Source organism: Microtus oregoni, unplaced genomic scaffold (genome assembly GCF_018167655.1).
Source record: "Microtus oregoni isolate MIOR12 unplaced genomic scaffold, Mior012 000011F_ref0000422, whole genome shotgun sequence".
Taxonomy (NCBI): Eukaryota; Metazoa; Chordata; class Mammalia; order Rodentia; family Cricetidae; genus Microtus; species Microtus oregoni.
In genome coordinates, this window is record NW_024543070.1 from 54354128 (window position 1) to 54381762 (window position 27635).

At 46.9% G+C, this 27635-nt stretch overlaps 1 protein-coding gene across 3 annotated transcripts; it reads right to left on the reverse strand.

Annotated features, from left to right (window-relative positions):
- Positions 1-844: 844 nt before the first annotated feature.
- Positions 845-26672, reverse strand: LOC121453680 (selenocysteine insertion sequence-binding protein 2-like). Of its 3 annotated transcripts, none has more exons than XM_041660609.1 (17): positions 26568-26672; positions 25621-25769; positions 24461-24710; positions 24061-24202; positions 21548-21777; positions 18583-18658; positions 16461-16660; positions 13135-13257; positions 11763-11852; positions 10956-11088; positions 8406-8572; positions 7214-7352; positions 5963-6119; positions 4986-5206; positions 2791-2945; positions 2086-2275; positions 845-1618 (listed from the first exon to the last, which is right to left on the reverse strand). In XM_041660609.1, the coding sequence occupies exons 1-17, from the start codon at positions 26601-26603 to the stop codon at positions 1515-1517; spliced, it is 2562 nt and encodes an 853-aa protein (XP_041516543.1). In that variant the 5' UTR covers positions 26604-26672; the 3' UTR covers positions 845-1514. The 3 variants fall into 3 exon arrangements, with proteins under 3 accessions (XP_041516543.1, XP_041516541.1, XP_041516544.1); XM_041660607.1 differs by having other exon boundaries at positions 16461-16663; XM_041660610.1 differs by lacking the exons at positions 24461-24710; positions 25621-25769 and having other exon boundaries at positions 16461-16663; positions 26568-26663.
- Between the last annotated feature and the right edge of the window lie 963 nt (positions 26673-27635).

Genomic DNA, 27635 nt, shown 5'->3' on the forward strand with positions numbered 1-27635 from the left:
CTGGTTCCCCGCACACCCTGGCACAGTGGAGGCCAGGGGAGACTAGCTGACTTCATCTAAAGCACTGACTTCAGCAGGAATCCCCTACTGCTAGCAAAGTGATGACACAACCATGGCACCACAGGAGGGACCTGGTGAAGGACGTCTAGAAACAGAATGAGGAGTCAGAAACCTACTCATGGGCGCCTGCATGGGCCAGGAGCCTAGACTAGCAGACACCACGGACAAGGCAATCTCAGGGCAGAAGGCCCTCAATCAGGAGACATTGCAGATCAATTTTTTGTCTTATCAAATTTCAGAATTCTACTGCTGAGTATAGCTGACATGGTACTTTAAAAAATCTTCATAAATTAATTTCATAGCTTTCCCCCTCAAATAATCTATTTCCAGACTTCCTCCAATCCACTTGCTACCCTCTGACAGGGATGGGAGAAGACAGAGTACCCCGTCCTGCTGACATGGACACCAAACTCATTACAGTGACAACACGGGACCAAACCGACCACAAGCTCCAGACAGCTCAGGCCACATGGCCAGCCCTGCAGTAAGCGTGCCATTTCTGACTCAGTCTACTTTCACTTCTCAGAGACGATGCTGAGCGCAACCGAATTCAGCGAACAGAATTCCCAAAGCCAGGCCATGTTTACTTGGCAGGCAGAGAGTAAAACTCTTTCCTGACACAGGGTAGACCTGGCAAAAGAGATGCAAGCGCAGGGCGAAGATTCAGAGGTCCCTGGTTCTGTGGCTGCGCATGGTGGCCGTATTAGCAGTGTGAAAGAGGAACAAGTCAGTAGGGAATCCCAGTGGGAATAACCAGTAAGACTGACACCACCAGAGTCTGAGATGAAATTAAATAGTCACTCTTTATTCAAAATAAATAGCCCTCTCACTTGCAGAGAGAAAATATGCAAGCAAGCTCTGTCCTTTAAGACAGAAACCACATTCATCGTACGGTCATTAAAAAGATCTGTAGAATCCACACTGAAATCTACAAATTTGATATATACTGCTTCTTTGGAAAATAAAAACTAAAAGGATTAATTTATGTCAAAAAGTCATGTTAGAAACTAATTTTCTTCTGAGGCTCATTTTAGCAAATCCTTGGCAGCACAAAGTGGCAGGGCTCCAACCCCTGAGAAGGGGCCCTCCATAGTCCCCACAGGAGCACAGCCCCTGTTCCGCCTCCCCGTCACTGGTTCAGTGGCTCTGTAATAGAGTGTTTCCTAGGCAGCCACAGTACCTAGGACCACGGTCTCCAGCACTTTCCAGGTCCAGTGTGCAGAGGGAAGCAAAGCTGAATCACCGGCTCTTAGGCAAGGCTCTCACGAGTGTATCTGTGTCCACCTGCTGGACTCCAAGAGCTACACCAGCTGCTTCCTTTGCCCTCAGGCCAGTGAATTTCCAACTCTACAGTCACATAAACTACATCGGCTCAGTAAAGAATTGAGAAGGAAGTCTTTCTCCTGCCTCCCCCATCCTTACCCAATACACAGACACACAGACAAGAACTCTTCTTATAAATTCAAGTTCATCATCTGAGAGGTTGAGGCCTCCAGGGAGTCTTCCAGCTCCAGAGCACGCTGACTGTATGCTTCCAGATGCTTTCTCCAGATCTCAACTGCAACAGGAAAACAGCTCAAGTGACAGACACTGACAGGTCACAAAACTCCACAGAGGCTTGATGAGATGTTGCTAACTGTGACGGTCAGCTCTACTCACTCTTCCACACTTGCTAGGCTGGATCTCCCTTAGTGAGCAGCATCAATCACAGCCCCCAAAAGCATCAGTCAACAGTGACCCTGGCAACTTGCCCTCCCAAGTTGGTCTTAGGTATAACTGCCCTTAAGCCTATTTAGGTGGTATTTAGCTCAAATGTTAAGATCATCAAATATAAGACCTTGCAGCTTCTGACGTCTGAGGACTAAGATCTCAGAAGCAATGGGCAAGAGATGGATTCAGGACTGCCTGGACCTACCACAGTCCACTGTGGCAGCTAGTCTTAAGGATTTGGTGCCAAGCTGTTCTCAAACCTCCTGAGGTTCTGACTAACACTGAACGCAGAGGTCCCCTCCCCACAGCACTTACTATAGTATGGTTCTTTTCCAGTGGAGGCGAGGGCGCCTTCATCAGTGGACTGGATGGGGTCCTGTATGGGTGGGTTAGGAGGAGTCTGGGGCCCAGGCTGTCCTGCCAGTTCCTGCCGCACCGTCTCCAACATGGTCTTGTATGCTTGCCGGGCAGCCATGGTCAGCTCAACCATCTTGTGGAACTGGTCCTGAGCACAAGAGAGCACATTGCAGGACAGCAAGGTAGGGGTAACAAGGGTTGTGGAGTCTCTGCCATGGAGTGCTGCCAGGAGATGAGAAGACTAGCCAAATTTTTTGTTTTGTTTTGTTTTGGTTTTGTTTTTGAGACAGGGTTTCTTTGTGTAGTTTTGGTGCTGTCCTGGAACTCACTTTGTAGACCAGGCTGGCCTCGAACTCACAGAAATCCACCTGCCTCTGCCTCCTGAGTGCTGGGAGTAAAGGCATGCACCACCACTGGCCAAATTTTTAGGCACATGGTACCTCTCAGTTGGTAATAAACCTAGAGTTAAATTCAGGACCTTCACTCGGTGCTATTATGGAGACAAAGGCTACTGCTTTCTGAGAAGATTCTGTTTTGGGATAAATTCTCTGTAGGGTCAACACAACAGAGGCTATGGTCTGCCTGTTGGTAGGCTTACATTATAGGTCACGACCCCAACTTCTTCCCATGGACAAGGAGCCAGAAGGCTGGGGCTCAACTCACCTGGGCCCCATCGTAGCTGAAGATCCCCACGATGCTGACAGGAACAGCTTTGTTCAGACTACGTCCTAGAGCCTTGCGGTTAAGTGCAAACACGAAGGGGATGTTTTGCTCACAGGCGCAATCGATGATAGTGTGCAGTGTGTCGTCCAAGCCACCTGGTCAAATAAGCACAGGTCCACAGGACATGGGGTTGACGCTGACCCTGTAGATAACGAGGTACCCCGCCAGCCCATGCCAACGCCACCTGGAGAGAGCGAGTCCCAACTACAAGGAAGAATCAGTTCTCAGACAGACACCTCCAAAATGTAAGCTGCACAATTCCCATCGTGCTCAGGGAAACTAAGAATCAGCTAACAGTACTCTGACAGGTCACTGACAAACTGCCCCACACGTCCCACTCGCAGGCTGAAAACCAGAGGCGCAGAGGGGCTGGGGGCCTAGCATACTGTGTAGGCCCAGGTGTCTGGTGTGCATGGGCTCCTGGCTCCTTACTACCTTGGGCCTGCTTCTGATGAGGTACCATCAAGGCCAACACAGGGAGATGAAGGAGCACTTTACGCAGGTGACATACCTTGTCACTGGGTGCCCAACAGCACCGAGGATCACCCCAACAGAAGGGAGATCTGTCAGGGAGCTGGCGGCACACACCGCTATGTTCCAACATTTCACAAGAAGAAATGAAGAAATGACCTATTTACCTCAGAAATAGAAGACCACAGGGGTAGACTCACAAAGCCCAAGAACAATTTTCAGAACATACTAAGAGAGTGGAACATCTTGACCCCTGCCCTTCCCATGCGTATCTAAAGTGGCTGTCAACCCCACTTGAACCCGACCTCTGTTCCTGGTACCTGATGATCTGAAGAGATCAAATGTTCACTCTACATTAGCCCTGAATTTTAAAAAATCATGGCTTCCTACAACTGGGATATGAGAAAATTTTAAAATAGTATGGGGAAGGGAAGGGATGCGGGAGACATGCTGCATGTCCTGCATTCTGCAGCTCTACCCTGACAGCTGCAAGTGTGGTGCTGGGCCCGCAGGCTCCCCACATGCCTGTTCTCACACTGCCATTGCTCTCCAGCCTTTACCGCAGGAAGCTAGAGAAGCACAGAGACACCCGGCTCTCACTACAGCCCTCTGCAAAGGCAGGGCCAGGCATGCAGGACCCCCATGCTAGGACCCCTGACAGCAGCGTAAGAAAGGGTTGAGAGGGAGAGCGGGAAGCAGAAAGAGCTTTCCAGGGGTGTATGATTGGTATCTACTGGGAAGCGGAGGAGGGTTGAGAGGGAGAGCGGGAGGCAGAAAGAGCTTTCCAGGGGTGTATGATTGGTATCTACTGGGAACGGAGGTGTTAGGAAGCTAAAAACACACCAGGTAGTGGTACCCAAACCACTTACTTGGAGCTGTGGAAGGAAATACTCCAAGGTTTGCCTAAGGGTCAACTGAGGTTGCCAGGGCAGGAAGCCCAGGCTTGCCTTTTCCATTAGCAGGCTTTATGGGACCACTTCAGTTTGCTGTGTATAGATGTACACTGCAGACAAGAGCAGAAAACAGTCTGCTCCTTCTCTCCCATGATCTAGCGCTACCAAACACACTGCCAGCCAGACAAGTCACAAAGCCCTGCCATGTTCTGGCTGGTGGTAATGGTGGGGGCAGTGCCGAGTCAGCACAGAGGGGAGCTCCTGGGGTGCACATGTAGGTGTCTAGCTGTTGCTGCTCCAAGGCCTGGGGTGTAAAATGGTGACCTGAGACCATGGCTCAGAACTTGGCACCAGATCTGCACCTGTTACTTCAGTGTGACTCTGTCTGAGTTAAAGGTTACAAGAGAAAGGAATGGGACAGGGAGACAGTTCATGTATTCTAAGACATTCCCTCCACTTCCTATGAGTGATCAGCGATGCTAAATACAGACAGAACAAATGCAAGCAGGACCAAAGCCCCTCCAAGGTCTCCAGCAACCCCACTGAGCTCTGGAGCAGCAGCTGGCATGGCAGAGGCACACTCTACCCTGCTGGCTGGCCTCAGAGGAAGGCCCGTGGCCAGGGAGGGCTAGAACCAGTGCTGGACAGGGGCTCAGTTCACAGTACACTGGGACTGACTGCAAGCAAGCTGCCAGTGTGCCCACCGACTATGTGGGACTGTGAGCCCAGAACACTGGGCATTGGCACAGGAGCCTGTGGGGGTGCTGTCACCTTTGGACTGTGTCTTCTCACAATTGGGAGAGATGATGATGCACTTCAGCTTCCTGAGCTTCAGGTGCTTCAGGACTTCCCTCAGCCCCAACACGAGCCGGCGTTTGGTCTTGGCCTTGACAGGATCCTTCTGGTACATCCGGTCTTGGAAGCGCACCAGTTCCTTGAGCAGCCCCGTGACACAAGCATCTACTTCTTTACTAAGCATCTGGCTGCAGTAGCTTAAAGGAGCAGAGGCACAGGAGATGCAGACAGCATCAGACAGAAGCCATGGAGACAGCAGTACTCACCAGGAACATGCAACTCCTGATAAGCCTGCGACACAAAGGCTGGATGCAGCCCTCTACTACAGGGAGAGATGCTATGGAGGCCCAGCCCTTCATGCCTTATGCAGGCCCTATCTGGCTTCTCTTCTGTGTCACCCTGCTCCGAACACTCATCTAGAGAGATGAGGAACCCCGTGAAAGAGGAGGTATGAGCAATGCTGAATGCATCATACCCTAGGGAATTAAACTGAAGCCAGGCGTGGTGGCCATACTTGTAACCCTAGTATTCAGAGGCTGCAGAAGCAAGAATGTGAGTTCAAGGTCAAGACTATCCTGGGCCACACAGTAAGTCCATCTCACACACACAAAAAGTAAATACATAAGGAAGAAAGAAAGGAAAAAGAAAAGAATGGAGGGAAATAGAGAGGGAAAGAAACTTCCGTGAAAGTGAAACATGAAAGGCCCAGTTACTGTCACTGCTACCCACTCCAGCTTCAAAAACAGACTAGGGACACTCTCCAACCATTAGCAGAAACACACAGGAAGAGGATGCCTATATCCCACCCCGACTGCAGAACTAGTTCTGTAGTCGATTTCAAGCACAGGATTACAACATACTGTGGCAGACACTGCAGCTTGTGCTCCTACACCAGCAGGCGGGAGAAGTCAGAGTCAGCCCCAACCCAAGCCCAGCAGCCAATGCTCACTCACTCCCGGAACCTCCGGCTGTGGATCTTGGGGAAGGTGGCACTGCCAGGGGCGGGCTGGCAGACCTCTGGGTCCCTCTGGAACTCCGTGGCAGTTGGCTCTTCTGACTCACCCTCAATCACAGGTGTAGAAGATACTGATTCTTCTGTTTTCTCTGAACCTTCAGAGAGGGAAAAAGAAAAAAAGAGCAATCACTGTGCACCGCTTCAGGGCCTTGCACACAGAGAGCAGCCTGCAGGGCAGAAGGCTCTTGGTGTCAGTAACACAGCAACAATCCATCATCCTGCAGAGCCAGCCAGGAAGAACAACCCAGCCTTGGAGGAGACAGGAAGATGTGTGGACTGCCAGAGCAGCTTTCTGTTCTTTCCTATGCCCCTTCCCAAGTCTGTCCACTCACTCATTTTCACTGTGTTAAAATACAGAAAAGTTACCATTAAGTGTACAGTTCAGTGGTAAAATCTACCTTTTATGTTTGGAAACTAAAGAATAACATATTAGGAAATTTTATAAAGCAGGGGTAGCTGCCAAGCACTCAGGAGGCAGAGGCAGGCGATCTCTGTGTGTTCAGGGCCTACAAGTCTACACACTAAATTCCAGGCTAGCTAGAGTTACATAGTGAGACCACGCTTCAAACAAAAAGACCCCAGGGTTAGCAGCATGCAAGAGGCCGAGGCAGGAGGACTGCTATGGCCAGGCTCAAGAAAGGCCTACGCTACAGTCAGTTTGAGGCTAGTGTGGGACACATGCTAGGAAAGGAGGTGGAGTCAGCATGGCACACACCACAGCTGCACTGTGCCAGGTAATAGCCCTGTGGCTGGCACCATGCTGGGGCAGTATCCCTGCAGGAGGCCTCTAACTAGATGACCTGGAGAGGGTCCCTGTAGTTTTCTCATGCTGTGAAAAGTCCTTTAGTCACACATGTTTGCACTATGTACACTCCCTGAACGTACAACTCCATAGAAAGTCTCTGGAAAATCATACACATGAATTTTTTATGACACCAGGTTTCAAATAGTTGGTAAATATAAATAATCTCGGAGCTCCCAGCATCACACACGACCAAACCTCAGGAAGAGGTTCCTCTGCCTGTAGAACTAGGTTGTGGAAACCACATCCTCCTGGTTCCATGGTAACGTGCATTTTACCACAAGGCCCACGTGAGGCTGGCAGTGTCACAATTTCTGCCACAGATCACCATTCTCATGGGAGCTCCCACCTGAAGGACTATTCGGATGCACACACAGAAACTGGTACCTGCAGGGTGAAGCTGCTTGGCAGCTTGGTCACTGGCGCCATTCTCTACCTTCTGTGCATCATCACTGGCCACAGCCAGGCTCACCGCACTTTCCTGGAGTCTCTGCTGCAGTCTCTCTTGCCGTTCTTTTAGAATTATCTTAAAATTTAAAAACAAATTTAAAAAAAATGATTAAAACACCTAAATACCTATAGCTAAAAGATAAGCTCTTCTGCCCAAGAAAGGCCCAAGTTCAGCTTGCTGAATACATCTGGTCATGACTTTGGAGTGATGACGACTCCTTCATACCACATCTGGCATGGGCAATGCACAGTTCTCTCTGGAGACACAAGGCTCTGATGCCAGTTGTGTGGCACAAGAGCCATCCAGCAGACTTTTTTCTTTTCAAGACAGGGTTTCTCTGGGTAGCCCTGGCTTGTCCTGGAACTTGCTCCGTAGACCAGGCTGGCCTGAATTTGCAGTGATTCACCAGCCTCTGTTTCCCAAGTGCTGGGATTAAAGGCGTGCAGCACCACTGCCCAGCCACCACGGACATTTAAATGGACCCAGAGCACACAGCACAGGGTCAGCTGGTGGACAAAAGGCCTGCAGAGAAGTCTCTACAGTCTGGAGAGCACCAGGGGAGAAGCAGAGTGTGAGGAAGGAAATGTGACACCCACACCCACCCCGTCTAGGTTTCTGTACTGCCACAAAGGAGTAATAAGAGATTTTCTTTGGGGCTGGAGAGATGGCTCAGAAGTTAAGAGCACTGGCTGCTCTTCCAGAGGTCCTGAGTTCAATTCCCAGCAACCACATGGTGACTCACAACCATCTGTACTGACATCTGGTGCCCTCCTCTGGCATGCAGGCAGAGGCAGAATGTTGTATACATAATAAATAAATAAATAAATCTTAAAAAAAAAAAAAAGAGATTTTCTTTGCCCGCACTCTCCGTCTTGTTACAAGGAGAGGGTGAAGGGTCGTTTGCTAGAGAAAATTGACAGTTTGGTCTAACATTAGTCTATAATGTAAGCCTTAAAAGCCAAAGATGTGGGCTCTGCTTATGGCTCAGTGGTGGAATGCTTGCCTATGTAAGCAGTGCTCTGGGTTCAATCCCCAGAACAACCGAAAAGCAGAAGGGCTGAGTCCTTCATACAGTGCAGAGTCCATCCATCTTCCAGCGCTTTGCTTCCATGGAAACAGTCCACATACCTTCTTCAGCGAGGTGGGCTTCTTGGCCTTAGGGATTTCTCTCTGCTTCCCCTTCTTCATCAGGGGGGCACTGGAATCCAAGGGGTTGTGTGGGGTCTTCACCTGACTGGAGCGGCGGCCCCTCTCACCTGAGGAGGCGTCCTTGGAAAGGACCGGCACTGCTCCAACTGCAATAGAGTGGGGATGCCAGATGGTCCTGCTGGAGCCCCGCCCACACACCCTCTGATACACAGCCTTTCTGGCCTCTGTCAAACCACCTTTTACTCCTTCTCACCGGCATGGGTTCTAAACAGTATTTACTCTTTACCTGGGATCACGTCGGGAAAGTCTATCTAAAACTACAAGGATCACACTACTGACTTGGGCTATTTGAGGTAGTTTGTGTTTACTACCGGTGGATCCTGGGAAACTGCTCATCACCACACTCTCAGGTGGCACTGCCTCCTGTACAAGTTGCTTACTGGCATCTTAGTGACACCATTTGTCTAGCAATATTACATGGCTCTTATAAAATTCTAGTCATGCTTCTAGTTGGTTCTTGAGATTCTTGGACATAAACACACTCCAAGTTCTACCACGGGCAGTTGATCTCTGCAATCAATACTTCTGATAACTACTCAACCCTGGAGTTGAACTCTCCCAGTCTACCCCACTTTTGGGTGCAGCGCTGTTCAACACTCTATTCCTCCCATGAAAGCCTCCTAACTTGGCTGATCTCACGTTGAGCGTGCCTCTCCTCACCACACCCTTTTCCTGTCTCTCCCTGCTCCTGCCAGTCCCTTTGCTCCCCCTAGATGAATTTATGATTTCTAAAATACCAAAGAAAAAGGGATGGTAACCAATAAACTGCCATGTGCAGTTTATTGTTCCAAGAAGTCACGGAATTTGTCCCAGCATGTCCTGGGCACTCCTTTCTGGAGCATCATCTTAAAATAACTGGCATTGCATCCATCCGACCTCACTCACACAATTCCTGAGTCACCCACAACTTGTCCAGACAGCCAGCACTATCTTTCTAGGTTGCTTCTCATTCTGCAGCACAGCAGCTTGCATCGACAGAGCCTTATTCTCACGTGGTCTCTGGGGCAGATATGTGGCTAGGTGGCCCCTATTTATGCCTACTTGCTCGCCTGGCACCCAATGGTACAGCTGAATCCAGCCCCTTATCTGGCCTCCTAAGTTGTACAGTTGAAGAAGTTTAACTTACATAAACTTCATAGCAACAAACCAAAGGGGCTGGAGATGGCTCAGCATTTGAGTGCTTGCTCTGTAATCACGAGGACTGCAGTTTGGATCCTAGCACCCATGTACCAAGTCAGGCATCCTGTGCACACCTGTAATCCCAGCTCCAAGGGGATCAGAGAGGAAGAGAGCTGGGGCTCGACAGCTTCCAGCCTAGCTGAGAAGGAAAGGTTCAGGGAGAAACCCTGCCTCAGAAGGAATGGACAGAGTGACAGGTAATACCCACTGTCCTCTAGGCTCCCTGCACATGTGTGTACACCTGCACATCCACAGAAGGAAAGGACAGAGTGACAGGTAATACCCACTGTCCTCTAGGCTCCCTGCACATGTGTGTACACCTGCACATCCACAGAAGGAAAGGACAGAGTGACAGGTAATACCCACTGTCCTCTAGCCTCCCTGCACATGTGTGTACACCTGCACATCCAAGGCCTGTCAGGAAGGCCCCAATGAAATACCTTCATAAGAGTTGCCCTAGACAAAGTATCTCTTCAGAGCATAGAAGAGTAACTAAGACAGTAGCCTCCTTACCCCCACAGGGTGGGGTGGGGTCCCCCATGCATACAGAATGCAGTGAAGGCCCTGGGAACATAGTCTCGTCATATAAAGGGAAACTGGGCCAGGAAATGGCTCAGCCAGTAGAAGCACCTGCTCTGCAAGCCTGACAAAATGAGTTCTATCCCTGGAACCCATGATAGATTAAGAGGGACGCATCTTTAACTTTAAATTGAAGGTTCTTGATTCTTCTTATTTATTTACTTATTTATCTATTTATTTTTTGAGACAGGGTTTCTTTGTTTAACAGCCCTGGCTGTCCTGGAACTTGTGCTATAGATCAGGCTGGCCTCAAATTCACAGAGATCCACCTGCCTCTGCCTCCCCAGTGCTAGGATTAAGGGTGTGCACCACCACCGCCCAGCTGGGTTCTTGATTCTTAAAGATCATATTTAACTGTAACTGGGATTTTTTGAGACGCTCTCACCGTGTAGCCCTGGCTAACCTAGCACTCCCTATGTAGAGCACACTAGTCCATTAGAACTTGTTTCCATCTGTGGGTAAGTAAACTATTCTGTGCCACATTATCTCAGCATCTTTCTGAAGAGATGTCCCAGTGGACTCGGCACACTTGGTAACCAACTGGCATAGACGTTCAGGTTCGTTAGGATTCTACTCTCCTTCACCGTCCATGTCCATGGCTATCCCAGCACCCTCTGCGGTGGTGATAAGAACTTCCATGAGGAAGGAAATACTTACTGAACAGCCTCGGGAAGCAGCTTTGAGCCCTTGCTGAGGTGCAAAGGTGCCTACCTGAGAACACCACTGGTCTGGAGGACGGCTTGGCATGCGGGGCATGCTGCTGCTTCTCCAGCGCTGCCAGCATGCCCCCCAGGTCCAGCTGCACTGGAATCTGGCTCTTCTTTCCACCAGTTTTGAAATCATTCTACAAAGCACAAATTTACAAGTTTACTCCTAATACTGGATTTTGCACACCATAATTTACACTTTGCAAAAATAAAAAGATAAAACAAAGAGACTAAAAGATTGTAAAATTCACATTACCTGCTATCATTAATAGCATATACTGAAAGCTTATGTGAAATCTTTGGCTACAGGAGTCTGTGAAGATGGGAATGGAGGCATATCCCTGTAACCCCAGCCCTCGAGAGGCTGAGGCAGAAGGACTGCTTTAAGTTCAAGGCCAGCCTGAGTTCTCATGTGACACCTTGTCTCAAAAAGACTCAAATAAAAACTCTAAAAGTTTTTGTCTGAGGCTATCTGGTTGGAACTATGACTTCCCCAGCTCAGTACTGACTGGATAGGGTAAAAGAAGGAATGACCCCCTTTGGCTCAGTATGGACTGGGCTGAATAGAAGAGTGTTCCCTCCTCAGTTTCTAGGCAGTGTGTCCCCCCGTCTAACAGCAACTGTAGTCACCAAATCTTATTACAAAAAGGGCATTCTGCTTCAGCTTCACAGTGGTCCTGTTGTTTTCCTTGGAGATCCATCAGAAGGCAGGCCCCTGTGAGGACATTCAGCGAGCAGGTTCTCCTAACAGTTCCCATAGCAGGACAGTTACATCGGAAGGAAGCGACAGCGTCTGCAATCTAACACTCACCTGCGCCTGCTGTTTGCTCTGAAGTTTCGGGGACTCTACTCTGTGTCTTCTCTCAGACGCAGCTGACAGGTTGGGGAATTCCTCGGCATCCTGGGGAAAGCACACCATCAGCTTCCTACACGGGGGTGAGCAGCTGCACACAAGCTCTCCCTGACTCCCAACAGTTTCCAAAGGTGATTACACACATCTCCACGTCGCTACCATGGAAGTTTCAACTTTATCTTACTCTTAGAACACAGCTCTAACACTCTTGCCCTGGTCCAGAGGGATTGCTGCCCAGGACCTAGGTACTGCAGGAGTCCCCAGAACTGACCATACTGCCTTAACATGAGTCTATCAAAACACCTGTTCTTTAAAAGACTCATGTTTTTCAGCAGAGAAACTCAGAAATCCAAACTCAGCAGATTGAAATATTTTGAGGCTTATGGCAAACGAGGCAATAAGCTTCCGAAGAACAATTAAACATCCTATTTTGCCGCAATTCTGTCAGCAGTTTGGTTGCTCTGGGACAAAGTCATGTGGGAATTAAAAGGAAGAAGCATGCCCAGTTGACTGGCCTAAACACAACTCTCTGCCCTACACCTAACTACTATTCTGGAATGTTCCAAGACTTCTGTGAATGACCTTTCCAGTTCGGTGGGAATGTCCTGGGCGGCAGCCATGGGAGATCCTGTGCCTACACAAACAGCAAGGACCCAAGTCTGGTAGCGGAATGTGAAAAAGACAAACAGGCCAGAGTGAAATGCCGTGAGAACTGAGCTGGCTCTTTAGTGTGTGCGAACATGAATACAGGGATCCTGGGACAACAATTAATATTCCTGTAAGCAATTTCATGGGATTCTCCTGACTGGGGTCTACGAGGAACGTATGGCGTTCTACACTTCCCTTCAATAGTGAGGCACTTCATAAGATAGATACATGACAGAAAAGGAAGCCTATAAAAGCTGGCTCTGCAAGGGAAGTAACCCAGCGACGAGAATGGAGGGGAACATGAGCAGCACAGGACAGCAGCTACTAAGCTCCAGCCAGGTCTCTCAGCCATGTGAGGAGACAGCCTGGAATAGGCAGAAAAGACAGCGAACACTACTCTTTTCTCTTTCTGTTGACAGCTTCTCAAATAGCCCTGGCTATCCTCTCTCCTCGAACTCTGTGTGTAGCTGAGGATGACTTTCAACCCTGATCCTCCTGTCTCTGCCTTCCAATTGCTGGAATCGTGGGCATGCACTACCATCCTGGAAGACTGTTAAATTCTTTCGAAGCAGGAAAAGAACTGCTAACAGAGGCAGCAGAGATCTTCAATCCTGAAGCCAGTGTGAGCCCGTGTCTGAGAAAACCGCACCCGCACCACACCAAGCTTGGAACAAACACATACTTCAATCCGTGGAGGCTCCTGAACTGCCAGGACTTCATAGTTTGATTTAGACTTGTCTTTCTTTTTCTTACTCTTTCTTGAGGTTTCATTTTGTTCGAGTTCCCCTCCTTGTGATGCTTTGGCCTAGAAAAAAATACAAAGAAAAAACTGTGGAATATAAGGGTATCTAATAGAATCTTTGACCTGTTCCAGAACAAAATTAAAACACAGGGTACCGCTTTTCTGGAGACTTGCAGCCCTGGACATGACAGACTGCTCACCCTGAAGTCAGGCTGTTAGAGAGCTGCTCACATTTAGGTGTGTCATTCCCGCCAGCAAGGCAGGTTTCTGTCTTCTGCATGGGTGTCTGATTCCTACGAGTCTCTGAACACAGCAAAGCCTGGCCCCATGCCTGTTAGGCTGACCCCCACTTCCACAGGACCAAGAACCTGCTGCTCCCACCTGAGGCTGCTGTGCCCTGGCTTTGGGGGTTCTTATACTTCCTGCCCATGCTTAGATTGGTCATTGTGTCTGACCCAGCTCATTTCTTTCTCCATCTATCTGGTGACTTGCTGGGTTTTCTCTTGAGAGCACTAACCCTTCTGCTGAGTTCTGTATCTGCAAACTTTCAGCCTTTTCCATGAGACTGAACTCATCAGCACAGCGATGTTTTTAGAACTCCTCTAGCCCAGGAGCATTCACCCATCAGGAGAAAAGGCTCAGCAGAAAGAATGAGCACTCTTACCAACCCAGCCTGTTATGTTTAAAAGACCACTTTTAAGGGATTGTGAAAATGCCAATTATGTTTTGTTTTTAAATTAGATACAAGTTTGGGATGTAGCTTCATGGGAGTACATATGCTAAGCGCTGGGATTGATTTCCAGTTCCCAAAGAAAGGAGGATACAAATATAAAATAAAACTCAGGAAAACAGAATCCCCTCTTAACATGTTTATGTTTTGATGCCTGCAGCGGGATCTAAAATAACCTACTAGTGTGGGCTTCCCTGGGGGGCAGAAATTAAGAACCACAGACCAGGGCCTGGACACAGGGTTCAAACCCAGAACCAAACTGAAAAGTCACATGTACTTTTAAAAAATTCAAAGAGGTATGGAAGAGAACAATGTTCAGATGACTAAACTCTTGTAGGAACCATTGGCATTTACATAGAAGAACTCATAACAAAGAAGGTTCCAGAGGAAAAAAGTTTATCATCCAAATCACTATTGTTCCACTCCTTAAAATACAAAGTCCCTCCGTGTTCCCCAACCCCTAGACAGGGCCTGGCTCCACACTCTGTGGCCCACCCTGACCTGAAACTAGGTATATACCCCATTGACTTCAAACCTGTGACAATCCTCCTGCCTCTGCCTCCCAAGTCTTGAGATTATAAGTGTCAGCTGTCATGTTTTGTCAAACAAGATCTTAACTCTCTCTCTCTTTTTTTTAAAGATTTATTTATTTTCTGTTTATGAGAGCTCTACTTGCACATATGCCTGCAAGCCAGAAGAGGGCATTAGATCCAACTATAGATGGCTGTGAGCCACCATGCTGCTGGGAATTAACTCAGGATCTTTGGAAGAGCAGCTGATGCTCTTAACAGCAGAATTTTTTTGTTTGGTTTCTTTTTAATTTTAGACTTTTGAGGCAGGGTCTCACTATGTAACTCTTGGCTATCCTGGAACTTACTTTGTAGACCAGGCTGGCCTCAAACTCACAGAGATCCGACTACCTTTGTCCTAAGTGTTGGGATTAAAGGCTTGCACAATGAAGCAAAAGCCAATTATTTAAAAAAATTCTGAAACAGATTCATTCCTATTTCCTCACTGAGTGCACCACGACCGGTTACCTAATCACTCCCGCCACCATGCCCTTCCTGCCATGATACCCTCAAACTCTGAGCCAAGCAGACTCTTCTTCCAAAACGAAAACCTCAATAAAAACCTGTTAACCGATAAGGCCCAGATCCCTCACTATGTATTAGAAAACTGGCTTGGATGGCAATCTGGAAGCTACAACCAATAACCAGACAGAAGGCTGCTGTGCACCTGTACTCGGTCACTGGAGAAGGAAAAAAAAGGAGGGGGGCAAAGGGCTCACACTTGCAAACCCAGCTCTTGCAGACCCAGATCTATGCCAGCCTGGGCTACCATGTGGGACCCCACTGCAAAACAAAAGACTCTTTAAAAAGAAATGCATGAGTTTAAGTGGGGGGAGGGGGAACATATTCTATCTATTCTGAAATCTTATAATAGGTAAAGTGAAATGCAAAATGAAAAAATTCTTTAAATGCAAATGAAAAAAGCTAAAGGAAAAAGCTGCATCAACACACACACACACACACACACACGAGCATGAACTTATGGCAGCGTCATTTCTTTATAGAATTCGAGAGCTGTAAACATGGCTGTGGTAGAGTGCTAGCATGTTTAAGGTACACAGTCTCTCCCTTTCTCTCAACAAATAAAAATATAAACACTCCACATGGTTGCAGTCGTTTTTTATTAAATTCTATTAATTTTACATACCAACCACAGTTTCCCTCCTCCTTCCTCCTGACCCCTCTCCCCAGCTCCTTCCTACCCTCCCCTCATCCAGTCCTCAGAAAGAGTAAGGCCTCCCATGAGAGTCAACACAGCATGGCTTATCAAGGTGAGGCAGGACCAAGCTCATCCCCCTGCATCAAGGCTGAGCAAGGCATCCCCCCACTTCCCTAGGGAATAGGTTCCAGAAAGTCAACTCACGCACCAGGGACAGATCCTGGTCCCACAGCTAAGGGCCCCACAAACAGATCAAGTTATACAACTGTCACTCAAATGCAGAGGGCCTAGGTTGGTCTCATGTGGTTGCAGTGTTTTAAGACACCTCCTCTCTTATTTCCTGACAAATATCCCATTCTCTTGTCAAGGCTCAAGTACAAGAAGCTCATGCTGGCCAGTATGGGATGGACTGCAGCACTCTCAGTGAGGAATCGGGAAGGAAGGTACCTAGCTGGGGCCACAGCAGACCCACAGACTCTGCCGTGAGACACGCCTCATTGTCCCTTTTTCCTACTGTGTACTACATAAACTCTACCACCCAACCATGCTTCAGTGCACAGGTCAGTGGCACTACATCCATGTACACATTACTGTAAGCAGGCAACTCTAGAGCTTTCTCCAAGTCTGTCACCAATAAGCACTAACTGCCCACTCTTTTCCCAGCCCATGACTCTTAACCATCTTAATTGGTTTTTTTGGAGACAAGGATTTGCTATATAGTCTAGATTGCCCTTGAATTTACAATTCTCTGGCCTCAGCCTCCCAAGTGCCACCACCACAGCCCCACCCTGTCTCTAGTGATGCGTACCTCTGCGGTAGAATGAACACACTTCTCCCTGCTGTAGGAAGGGTCTGATAAAGCCTCAGATGTCACACTGACGTGCTTAGCATCTGCTGATGAAGCAGTCTTCTTCAGGCTTATTAAGGAAGCAATGTTTCCAGTTGCTGCTGCTGATCCTGAAGACACTGTCTGCCGAACAATATAACCCATTGGTGTCCAAGATAACTCTGCTTAAAGATAACCGCAATTACTAAACATTTCAATGGTAAACAGGAGTTTCTTGATTATTCAAAAATGCACTGTGTGATAATCAATTATCCACAACATAACAAAAAGGATAGAGTTTAGAATACCATCCTGCGAGACTGCAGTATTTACCAACTAGCTGTCCAGAATACCCTAGAACCATAGCACTTGCTGACTGTCCAGAACACTACCTTAGAACTACAGTACCCACTGACTGTCCAGAACACCCTAGGACTACAGTATCCACTGACTGTCCAGAACACCCTAGATCTACAAGTAACCACTGACTGTCCAGAACACCCTAGATCTACAGTATCCACTGACTGTCCAGAACACCCTAGGACTGCAGTACCCACTGACTGTCCAGAACACTATCTGAGAACTACAGTATCCACTCTACTGGTTTTTCTTCTAGAAGAGTGCATGCATGCTTAGTCTCTTCCCCTTCAACTTATAAATTAATTATTTGCCTAGATTTATTAACTTGGAGACCACAGATTGGTAGGCAAATAAGTTTTGGTTAAATAACAACTCACAAAATACTTGTGTGGCAAACACAGAATTAGAGAGTGCAGATCCACTTTGGGCCTACTAATCTTGTTCTGTGCCTGTAAGAACAAGTCAAGGATCTGTAGACCTGTGCTGTTACAGGGACTGGCAACTAACTGCATTACAAATGTGAGCACACCAAAGCTACCCCTCAGCTGCCCATGAAGCTCTACATAGACACCAAACAAAAGACATCCCTCACCAAGGGATGACAAATGCCTGTCAGTCACATGACCCACACTACAGAGCAACTGAGACAGCCTTGGCAGTGAATAACTGTCCTGGGATGTACCATACTGAACCCAAGAACACAAGAGCCCATGTACTGAGGAATGGTTTGGACTTTTTTTCTAGGACAAGTTTCTTTCTTTTTTTTTTTTTTTTAACATTATTTATTATGTATATAGTATTGTTTTCATGCCAGAAGAGGGAACCTAATCAACTTACAGATGGTTGTGAGCTACCATATGGTTGCTGGGAACTGAATTCAGGACCTCTGGAAGAGCAGCCAGTGCTCGAAACCTCTGAGCCATCTCTCCAGCCCCTAGGGCAAGTTTCTATAACCATCTCAGAAGTATGATTTCCTCGATGCTTTCTAAATACCTGGCTTCCTGGACAGGCTGCTGAAAGCACACCAAGTTACAATCAACTTCCTGGCAGGAGAAATGCCCAGGAGCCTCCCTCATTCCTCGCTCTAAGGAGTGTACTCTGTGGTGCGCCGAAGGCAGAAGAGCCAAACACCAAACCGGACCACGGAGCTACATGATAAGAAAACAAAGGCTACTCTAGCCACAGTCTCTTTTATAGGAAAGGTTATTTTTTATAAAAACAAACTGTTTATTACTTTTAAGTGGAGAGTCTGTTGTTTCATGAAACAGAGTCTTACTTTGAAGACTAAGTTATCCCAGAACTATTGAAGACCGGGGTTGCCTTTGAATTTATGGAATCGTGTCTTGCTGTAGTCTCCCAAAAGCTGGGGTTACAGGCCTGGCCATAAAGTAGTATTTGTTTTAAAATCTGATTTAACTTTGAATAATGCCAATATTAACAGTTGTCGCTTAAATATATTGATGCCCTGGGACTCTGACATTTTAAAGGTATACTATATCCTACAGTACTGAAAGTCCTCATTCTTGGGTTCATAAAATTCCCATTTACCAAGACTTCTGTTCATTTAGAGTATGGCCTCTCATTTTACACTGATTGTCATGAATATGGGCGCCAATATTCTCAACTAACACTGATGGTAGTTTTCAAAAACTCCTTAGCTGTCTTAGAGCTTCAAAACTAACAACATTTAATGACAGTGGCATTAAATGTGCTTATAAAACAGCCATTGTGTGGTCCCTCTTACCTCGTGCACATGGGGAACTGGCGGCAGCACTGTCAGCTACAGCTCCATCTGTGGGATCGGTCTTCACCGTCTCACCCTACAAGAAGCCCAGCCAGTATTAGGTGAGTCATTCACAGCAATATAGAACTGCACACCTTGTAGAATGGCCAGGTTACACAACACTGACACTCTGGGGCGGGGATGCAGGCTGCTCACTCACTGCTGGGGAGGCTCCCCATGAGGCCACTGGGGAAAGAAGGCAATGGCCCATATCTGAGCTGACAACGCAGACCAGTGTATATTATCAAGGGAAAGCAGCTACAGAATGTGTGATCCCAACTCCTCAATGTTCCAGAAAAGACAGATGATCAGAGGCTGCAGGGCTTGGGAGAGACTAACAGGTGGAACATCATCTTCAGGGCAGAGAATACTCTTCCTGATACAATGATGGACACATGTCATTCCAGGTCTGTCCACCTGCAGTGACCCAGATGTCAGCTGGGAGGGCCAGGTTAGTGGCATGCCCATGAAGCTGCATAACTGTAACACACAAGGGTGGGCTGACATGGAAGCTGGGGATGAATGGGGCAGGCAGCATATGAAAAAGTCTGTCCCTACCTCTCTATTTGCTGTGATCCTAAACCTGCTCTAAATAGTCTCATTAAAAATACACAGACTGATCTACTTCCAGTATAGCCAGGGTTACACAGAGAAATCCTATTTTGATTAATAAACAAAAAATTCCAAATATCTAAGTAAATAACAGGGAAAGTTAACTACTTTTTTCCAGCAAACTTTCCCAAGTCTACAGCTTAGGTAATACCTTCAACTTCTCTGCCTACAATGTAAACATTGTATATTGTTTTCATATAGGTCCCAATAACTACATCATAGTACTTTAAATAACATGCAACTTTTATATACCATCAAGAATGAGTAGGAGTTGCACGTGGTGGTGTATGCCCACATGCACTTACAAACACCAACAAATGTAAAAACCAAATAAACAAATTATGCATCCGCATACCCCATAAACAGCTTTTCAGGACAGTATCCCAATATTTCTCTAATTCTTAAAATTCAACGGTACAGCTGGGTGTGGTGGCTTTAATCCCAGCACTTGGGAGGCAGAGACAGGTGGATCATTCTAGGACAGTCAGAGCTAGATAATAGACTTTCTCTCAAAAAACAAACAATACCTGCTTCCCCAAAACTCAATGGTCCTAAAATCAATGTTCACATATCAAATATAAAAAAGTCCATCAAATCAAAATAAAACATCCACAAAGCCAAAAAAGCCTGTGCCCTCTCAGGAAGCAGGCTGCCTCCTTTACTGATGTTAGGGCATTGTGATGATGTTTGGTACAGGATGCAAGGACATCACAACGCACCCCAGAGTAACTGCAACCCCTGCATAAGCAGATAGATTCACTGTAAATGTGCATGGAAATGAGCTGCCATGTGGGTGCTGACCTCAGGTCCTCTGAAAGAGCAGCCAGTGCTGATAATCACTGAGCCATTGCTCTAACCCTTAAAGTTTAGATGATTTTTAGGATCATATACTTTACAAATTTATCCATTTGCCGTTTTATTATTTCAGTATGGTCAGTAACCTAGATTACAATTATTAAAACATAGCCTAGGTTCGGGACATCACTCAGCAAGTGAGCATTTGCCTATCACTTGTCAGCACCTGTGCTTATCCTCAGCAACACACACACACAAAACAAAAACATCTGTGCTTTTCATAAATACCACTGGCAGCTCACAAAGACCAATGGAAACTATAAACAATTTACTTAATCAAGATGGTTTAAGTGAATTGTAACTAGTAACAGGATAAATCCAAAAGAAACAGTTGTTGTCAAATACTTAATAAAATGTGAAAAAAAACTCCAAAAGATTTTATTTATTTAATTAAATTTATTTATCTTTGGTTTTTCAAGGTGGGAATAGATGCATGGTTTTATCTTTCTTCTTTGTTTCCATACTGTCTAGTACCCTTCTCTCTCTTGGGTAGGAATCTGCCACAAGTTAACTTATGGATGGAATCTTGAATGTCATCCCAGAGGCTCATGTGCTGGAGCACTGTCCCCTGAGCTGGCGGTCTTGTTTTAGGAGACTGTGGAACCTTCAGGACACAGAAACTGAAGGCTGGAAGTAGGGTCACCTTTTCTGAAGGTTAAAACCTGCTCTGGTTCAGATGCGCAGGTTCCTGTCCATATAATGAGAACAAGTCACCTCTTCACATGCCCACCACACTTTCTCATTATGATGCACTGTACCCTCTGAAGGCATGAACCAAACTCATCTTCCGTCACTTTCTATGTTGGGTATCTTGGTCATAGCAAGTAAAAGTAACTAACAAAATAATCCACCACTTTTCAGTTCCTAGAATTATGAGTCAGTCTTTGGAAAACAAAATGGTTTAATTTGGTGGACTAAAACTTTGAATTTGCAGTAACCACTGCTGCACTTACGGTTATTAATGAGACTGAGTGAGGTAAAAAGCCTAGCCACTTCAGAAGCTGTCTCAGCTAAGTTTTAAACTTAAGTATTTTAGTTTTTAATTTCCATATTTTTACTTCTTTGTGTGTCGGGAGGTGGTATTCAAGGGCCACGGGGCATGCCTGGAGGTCAGTGGGTAACATCTGAGTCACCACACTTGACCATCTCTTCAAAGGTTGTGAGGCTGTGGTGCTAGGAGGGGCACTTTAAATGGACTCGACCAGAACCTCCCCCTTCTGAGGTGCCTCGCTTTGCTCTGCCTACCAGGTTTCAAGGGCGCACATCAGGTGATCTTTTGGAGATCAGCTCCAGACGTTACAATCTTGTTATTATCAGGCTGGCCAAGTGCAAATTCAAGGCCTCTCCCTAGTACCTTTCCCTAGCAATCTGGTGTGATTTAACATACAAAGTGTTTCAAGTGACAGAACACAAGGGTGTTTGCAGAAGACAAAACAGACAGACAAGCCCTTCCACTCACCTCTACCATCGCTGCAGCTGGCTTGCCTACTTCTCCCAGGAGAGGCATGTTACTGGCAGCTGAGCCAAGAGGCCCCCACCTGGGCTGCTTCTGTGTCTCTGGCATGTTACTGTTCTTTGGACTCTGCAGTTCAGGAAAGTCCAACCCGCTAAATTCAAATTCAGGTTTGGAGGTAGATGTAGTTTTTTCAAGGACTCTGGACTTCCGGTCAGTTCGTTTGTGACAACCGTCTGTAATTAGAGGATGAAAAGCTGGGATAAAAGTCAGGATACAGCCTGCTCACTAGCACTCAAGCCTGAACTTCAGAGAACGAGTGGATACAGCAGGCTGACGTGAACACACAGCTCGCTCTACTGCTAACCCTCTTTACAGCAGCGCTGGGTACAGATGACAAAAGCCATCCACCAGACTGCACATTTCTGGACTAACTCTAAAGCTGGTGAGACAGTCAAGCTGACTGCACAGCTGAGCATCTTAATTCCTCATGTTCTGGAGATGGGCAAACTTAGGGATGCCTCACCAATTTCCTGTAAGTAATCAACGCCCCCCTTCCCATCTGCTGGAGTAAAGTGGATGGGGACTGCTGTATGGAGCTGTGAGCCTCTTCCCATACTTCAGTGCCAGGATAGTGAGATGGCTACAGCTTATGAAGCCCCTAAGCAAATTATAAGCCCAAAGTTAGTACATTTAACACTGACATTTCCACACTTTCATAAATAGAGTTGATGAGAATAGAAAAACTTATTAAACCAAGTGCTAGAATTACACATGGAAGTTCATAGCCCTGGTTAAGCATACCAAAAAAAAAAAAAAAAAGCTGGGGGGTGCAGAGATGGTTCAGAGGTTAACAGCACCGGCTGGTCTTCCAGAAGTTCTGAGTTCAATTCCCAGCAACCACGTGGTGGCTCCACAAACATCTGGTGTCCTTTTCTGGCCTGCAGGCATACGTACAGGCAGTGTGTACTGTGTACATAATAAACAAATAAATCTTTAAAAAAACAAAACAAACAAAAGGAAACAACAACAATAAAAAAGCTATAAGCCAGGTGAAGTGGTACACACCTTTAATCCATTTGGGAGGCAGAGGCAGACGTTCGAGGCCAGACTGGTCTATATAGTGAGTTGCAGGACAACAAGAGCTACACAGTAAGACCCTGTCTCAAAACAAATCGAAACCAAATGAAAAACCAACCAAACAACAATAACAAATCAAAAGCTGTAAATATTATAGAAATAATTGTGGGGGGCCAGGTGGTGGTGGCACACGCCTTTAATCCCAGCACTTGGGAGGCAGAGGCAGGCGAACTCTGTGAGTTCGAGTCCAGCCTGGTCTACAAAGGGAGTTCCAGGACAGGCTCCAAAGCTACAGAGAAACCCTGTCTCGAAAAACCAAAAGAAAAAAAGAAAAAGAAGAAATAATTGTGGGAGCTAGAGATCTGGCTCAGCAGTTGAGAGCACTGACTGCTCTTCCAGGGGGCCTGGGTTCAATTCCCAGCACCCACACAGCAGCTTGCCACTGCCTGTGACTCTAGCTCCAGAAAGTCTTCTGACACCTTCACACAGACAGTACACATCAAATAAAAGTAAGTTGGGGATTTAGCTCAGTGGTAGAGTGATTTCCTAGCAAGCACAAGGCCCTGGGTTCAGTCCTTAGCTCTGAAGAAGAAGAAAAAAAATCTTAACTCTTCGCTAAGCTGTCTCGAAAAACCAAAGGAAACAAACAACAAATAATTCTAAGAAATGAAAAAGGAAAATTGTTGTGTCTATGGTCAAACAGTACTAGTAGATGACTTCTAGGAATAACAGATGCAGCTGGGAACACTCTAAAGACTCGGGCATAAGAGATCTTAAAAATAGCTTTTCCTAAGCATAGTGGTCCACATTAATAATCCCACCATTTAGGAGGCTGAGGTAGGAGGATCGAGAAAGTTCAAGGTCAGTGTGATCTATATAGTAAGGCCTGGTCTTGAAACTAAAAATAACATAGGTTATCAGGTAGACTCCCTAGTTTTCAGCCAGGTGCGAACAGAAATTTTCCAGCTGGGAGATGCACGTGTAATCTCCAGTAACCAGAGTGCCCAGGTTTGGTACTATTTAGCATGGCATTTTAACTATGGTCAAGTCCTAGGGTCAAGTCACTTAAAGTGAGCCTTCAAAATGGAGATGCAGTTTAGGAGTGAGCACGGACACACACAGTGTAAAGACTACGGTTGTGATTTGAACTAAGGTTATGTTCTGACCTTGGGGTCATCACCTGCAAGCTACGTGGTGTTCCTAACAGGCTACGGAACCTCCGAGTATACAATGCAACACATCCCACGCTGTATTGACCCCTTCCAGCCCTACTATTGCTTGAGAGAAGCAATGTCTAGAAACCACAGTAAGTGTTTTTGGCCTCAGCTAGGCCAGGCTCCAGGGCACATTTCTTGGAGCAGTCATGATAAGCAACCCGCAGGGATAGTACTGTTTCAGGAAGGTGTCAGATTGGCACTAGATAAGGTCGTTAGTTTTACCTGATTTCAAACTACCCTCGGTGCGAGCGGACAGGTGACAGGAACCTCTAGCTGGTCTCATCTCGGATGGCACCGTGCCGTCAGCCCTTCTGCTGTTTGACTTTTGCGCGTCACATGTTCTTCTCCCATCAGAGTATTTTTTCTGCAGAAGAGATTTTAAGAAAATAGTATGAAATAAAAAACCTACTACCACACTGAGAAAGAAACTTCAGTCCAGCAAACCAGTAAGCATTCACATTTTAAGCATTTAAGGAAAGAATAGATCAAACCATTGGTAAAAAAGGCTGCTTATCACAAAAAGGTAAGCAACACTTAAATGTCACTCAACACACTAATTTCTTACATTTTAAACACTCAAATGATCAGGGTCAGGACACTACAAAGCACAGCATTTCCTCACCTTCAATACACCTTTTGCGTCCTGAGGAGGGCACATGTGCTCATTTCGGGGCTTTGCTGTCCGAAAGCCCGGGTGACACTGTGCTTGGCTGTAATCACACTGCAGGGCTGGCACTGAGCAAGCACTCTGTGCAGACTCAAGGGCATAAGTGGAACGGGCAAACGGATGCAGGGAGAGCTCAGAAGATACGTACTGCGCTGGAAATGCAGGGGCTTTTCTAAAGGCCATGTCTTCAGGATAAACTTTTTGTCTAAAAAGTGTAAATTTCAGTTGCAGATTTCATTAACACAAACCAAGGACATTAATTTTTTTGTAAGACAATAGTTTAAACCTTTTATTTTTTTAGGGTCATTTACTTTAGCACTGGAAAGTCCCCTACCAACAACGGAATGTGAGCTAGAGAGATGGCTCAGTCAGTAAAATGCCTGCAGCAGAAGCCAACGACCTGAGCTTGGGCTTCAGAGCCCGGGAAAGCAGTGTGCAGCAGTGTCTGGAACTCCAGCCCCGAGTGGGGAAGAGCAGACCCCTGGGCTCACGGTCCAGCCGACTGACGAGCTCAGTGAGGCTCTTTCTCAAAAAAATGGAAGAAGAGAACCAGGGATCAACATCAACTGCGGGCTTCCACATGCATGTGCACACATGTGCACATTCACTCACATGCACAACACATGTGCATGTACATACATACAATCAAACAGACCCTCTTTTTCTTCCTACAAAGGCTGTTGCAGACCTTCTGTTTAAAACTAATGAACTAGGCAGCTGGGCAATAGAGCTCAATGGCACACAGCTTTCGTAAAATGCTTAAGGCCATGGGTTTAATCCATATCACCACAAAACAAGTGGTAAAGTTAAAAAAGAAGTTCAGGTGGATGTCAGCACAGTAAGTACCTGACATGGCCTCGGCGGCCCTGGACTCAATAGCTTTTGGCCATTCCCTTTGCTGAGGAGTTGCCCTACTGCCTGCTCAGCCTCTTTCCAGGACCTCAGGATCCTTCCTGCTTCAACCCCTACACCAAATCCTGCACTGTGCTGTGACCTCCTTTCCTCCCCTGCAATAGATTGGTATCAGTGTTTCAGAGTATGTGGGGGTATGTGATTACCAGTGTCTCCAGGAAATAATCCTTTTACGTAAGGCAAGGCTTTTAGAAAATACATACTCAGTCGCCGGTGATTCCTGCACAAATGGGTAGTAAGTGGCTGCGCAGCCAGGGAAGACACACGCTTCTGAGGACTCTGACCACGCCACATTGAGCCCAGCAAACTTAGGGACAAATGGTTTGACATCAGCTGACAACTTGATGCTATCCTGAGGAAGAAAGGGTGGGTTGGGCTATAACACGCTGAGATTTGCCAAACGCAGACAAACAAAAATCCAAAGAAAGCTGCTCTATTCTTCTAACAGGTCCAACGCTGACTAAAAGGTGCACAGCAAAGACAGAGATTCCTTTAGCATCAATATCTCCTTAATGATTTATTAGGAAAAGACATTTACTGGATTTTAAAAGTGAAATTCTGACCCTGAATTAAAGTTGAAGCAAATCCAACATTGTTATGTAATAAGAACCATAACTTAGGACGATTCTGAGGATTTAAACTCGGAGACCGTTATTTTTACCTTTCTCATCTTTATGTATGAGATACACAAGAATCCTGGAACTACTGTAGCCAAATACACCCAGGGAATGATCAAAACTCTAGTTTATAAAACACACTGCTGAAATTTATTGCCACTGAATATTGCAACAAAAAGCACCAAATATTTGATTTGTACTTAGTAAACCACATAGAACCTTTGCGAAAAAAAAATCATCTCACTGCCATGAGTCCCTGGAATTCAAAACTGAGCTTTGTCTTGCAGTTACGACGCAGTTATTCTGACAACTTCATCACCGTGTTTGGCCGATTTAGAGTGGGTTTCTGAGCGCGCCGGTGCGCCATCTAGCGGTCATGCAGGGTGCGGACGCGGGTCTGCGGAGCCGCGGGCCGTAGGCGGCCTCTGTGGCATCACTCGCGGGTCGAGCCGTGGGAGGGCCAAGCCGCCCTGCCCCAGACCTCAGCCCTGGCGGCCCCGCGCGTGTACCTGTGGCCGCAGCCAGCCCCTTACCTCGCCTTCGGGCTCCCGCGGCCGCTCCGACGCCATGGCGGCCACGGAATAGCCCGCGCCGTGAACCGAGCGGCGGGGCCAACCAACGACTCGACGTTTCCGCCTACCGGCACTACAGCGACAGGATGTACGTCACCGAAAGGCGACAGAAGCCTTTTTATGGCGGAAGTGCTTGGCGTCCGGATGTGCGGGCAGCACGTGGGAACAGACCCGGGGCAGCTGCTTTTGGAGGTGGCTTCTGGCAGCCTCTAAGGTGTGGCTGAGCTCTGCTTATGTGGGCTGGGCGGGAGGCCTGGCTGAGTGCCCTAGCTAGACCCTCACGGCGGTGATGCAGGCTCATGGAGGGGGGGCCAGAAACATTGGCAGTGTGGACTTTATAGGGCAAGATAGGGTGTCAAAGTGTGGTGGTGGAGCACTCCTTTAATCCCAGCCCCGGAAGGCAGAGGCAGGCTGATCTCCGAGTTTGAGGCCAACATGGTCTAAGAAGCAGTCCCGAGACAGCCAGAGCTGTTGTCCCACAGGGTTACCGTACAGCACACACCAAAGGCTGTGGCTCAGTGACTGTTAAGTCACCCTTGTTAATATAACCAAAGTTTTATGTTACTGGTCATTTATACATTTCTCATGGCAACCCACTAATGTGTCTGTAATCTTGCCTGACAAAAAGACAACCCAAACACATAAATATGTATGGTGTTTCAAAGCTTCTTAACCGTTTTCTCCGCCAGGCAGTGGTGGTGCACGCCTTTAATCCCAGCATTTGGGAGGCAGAGGCAGGCGGATCTCCATGAGTTCAAGGCCAGCCTGGTCTACAAGAGCTACAGGCTCCAAAGCTACAGAGACAGGGTTCTGTCTCGAAAAAACCAAATTTTTTCTGAAACCACTATTGTTTTGTAGTCAGTGTGGACACAACAAAGTAGTATTGTAGTATCAAGTAGGGGTTTTCTGTTCACTTGAAGAATCCAGACAATTGTCTGGGAAAAATAGAATACCAATAAAGCTGAAAATCTCCTTTGATGCTAGATTAAATATCGCCAGTAATCCCATCATTTGGAGCTTAATATTTCT

What these genes read in the sequence shown, in the direction of transcription:
- LOC121453680 (XM_041660607.1), bottom strand. Translation starts at nt 26,603, where the DNA reads ATGGCGTCGGAGCGGCCGCGGGAGCCCGAAGGCGAG. An exon ending in CGCGGGAGCCCGAAGGCGAG is followed by an intron (nt 25,770 to 26,567) that starts GTAAGGGGCTGG and finishes TTTCTTCCTCAG; the next exon opens with GATAGCATCAAGTTGTCAGC. An exon ending in AGAGCAAACAGCAGGCGCAG is followed by an intron (nt 11,089 to 11,762) that starts GTGAGTGTTAGA and finishes TGTGCTTTGTAG; the next exon opens with AATGATTTCAAAACTGGTGG.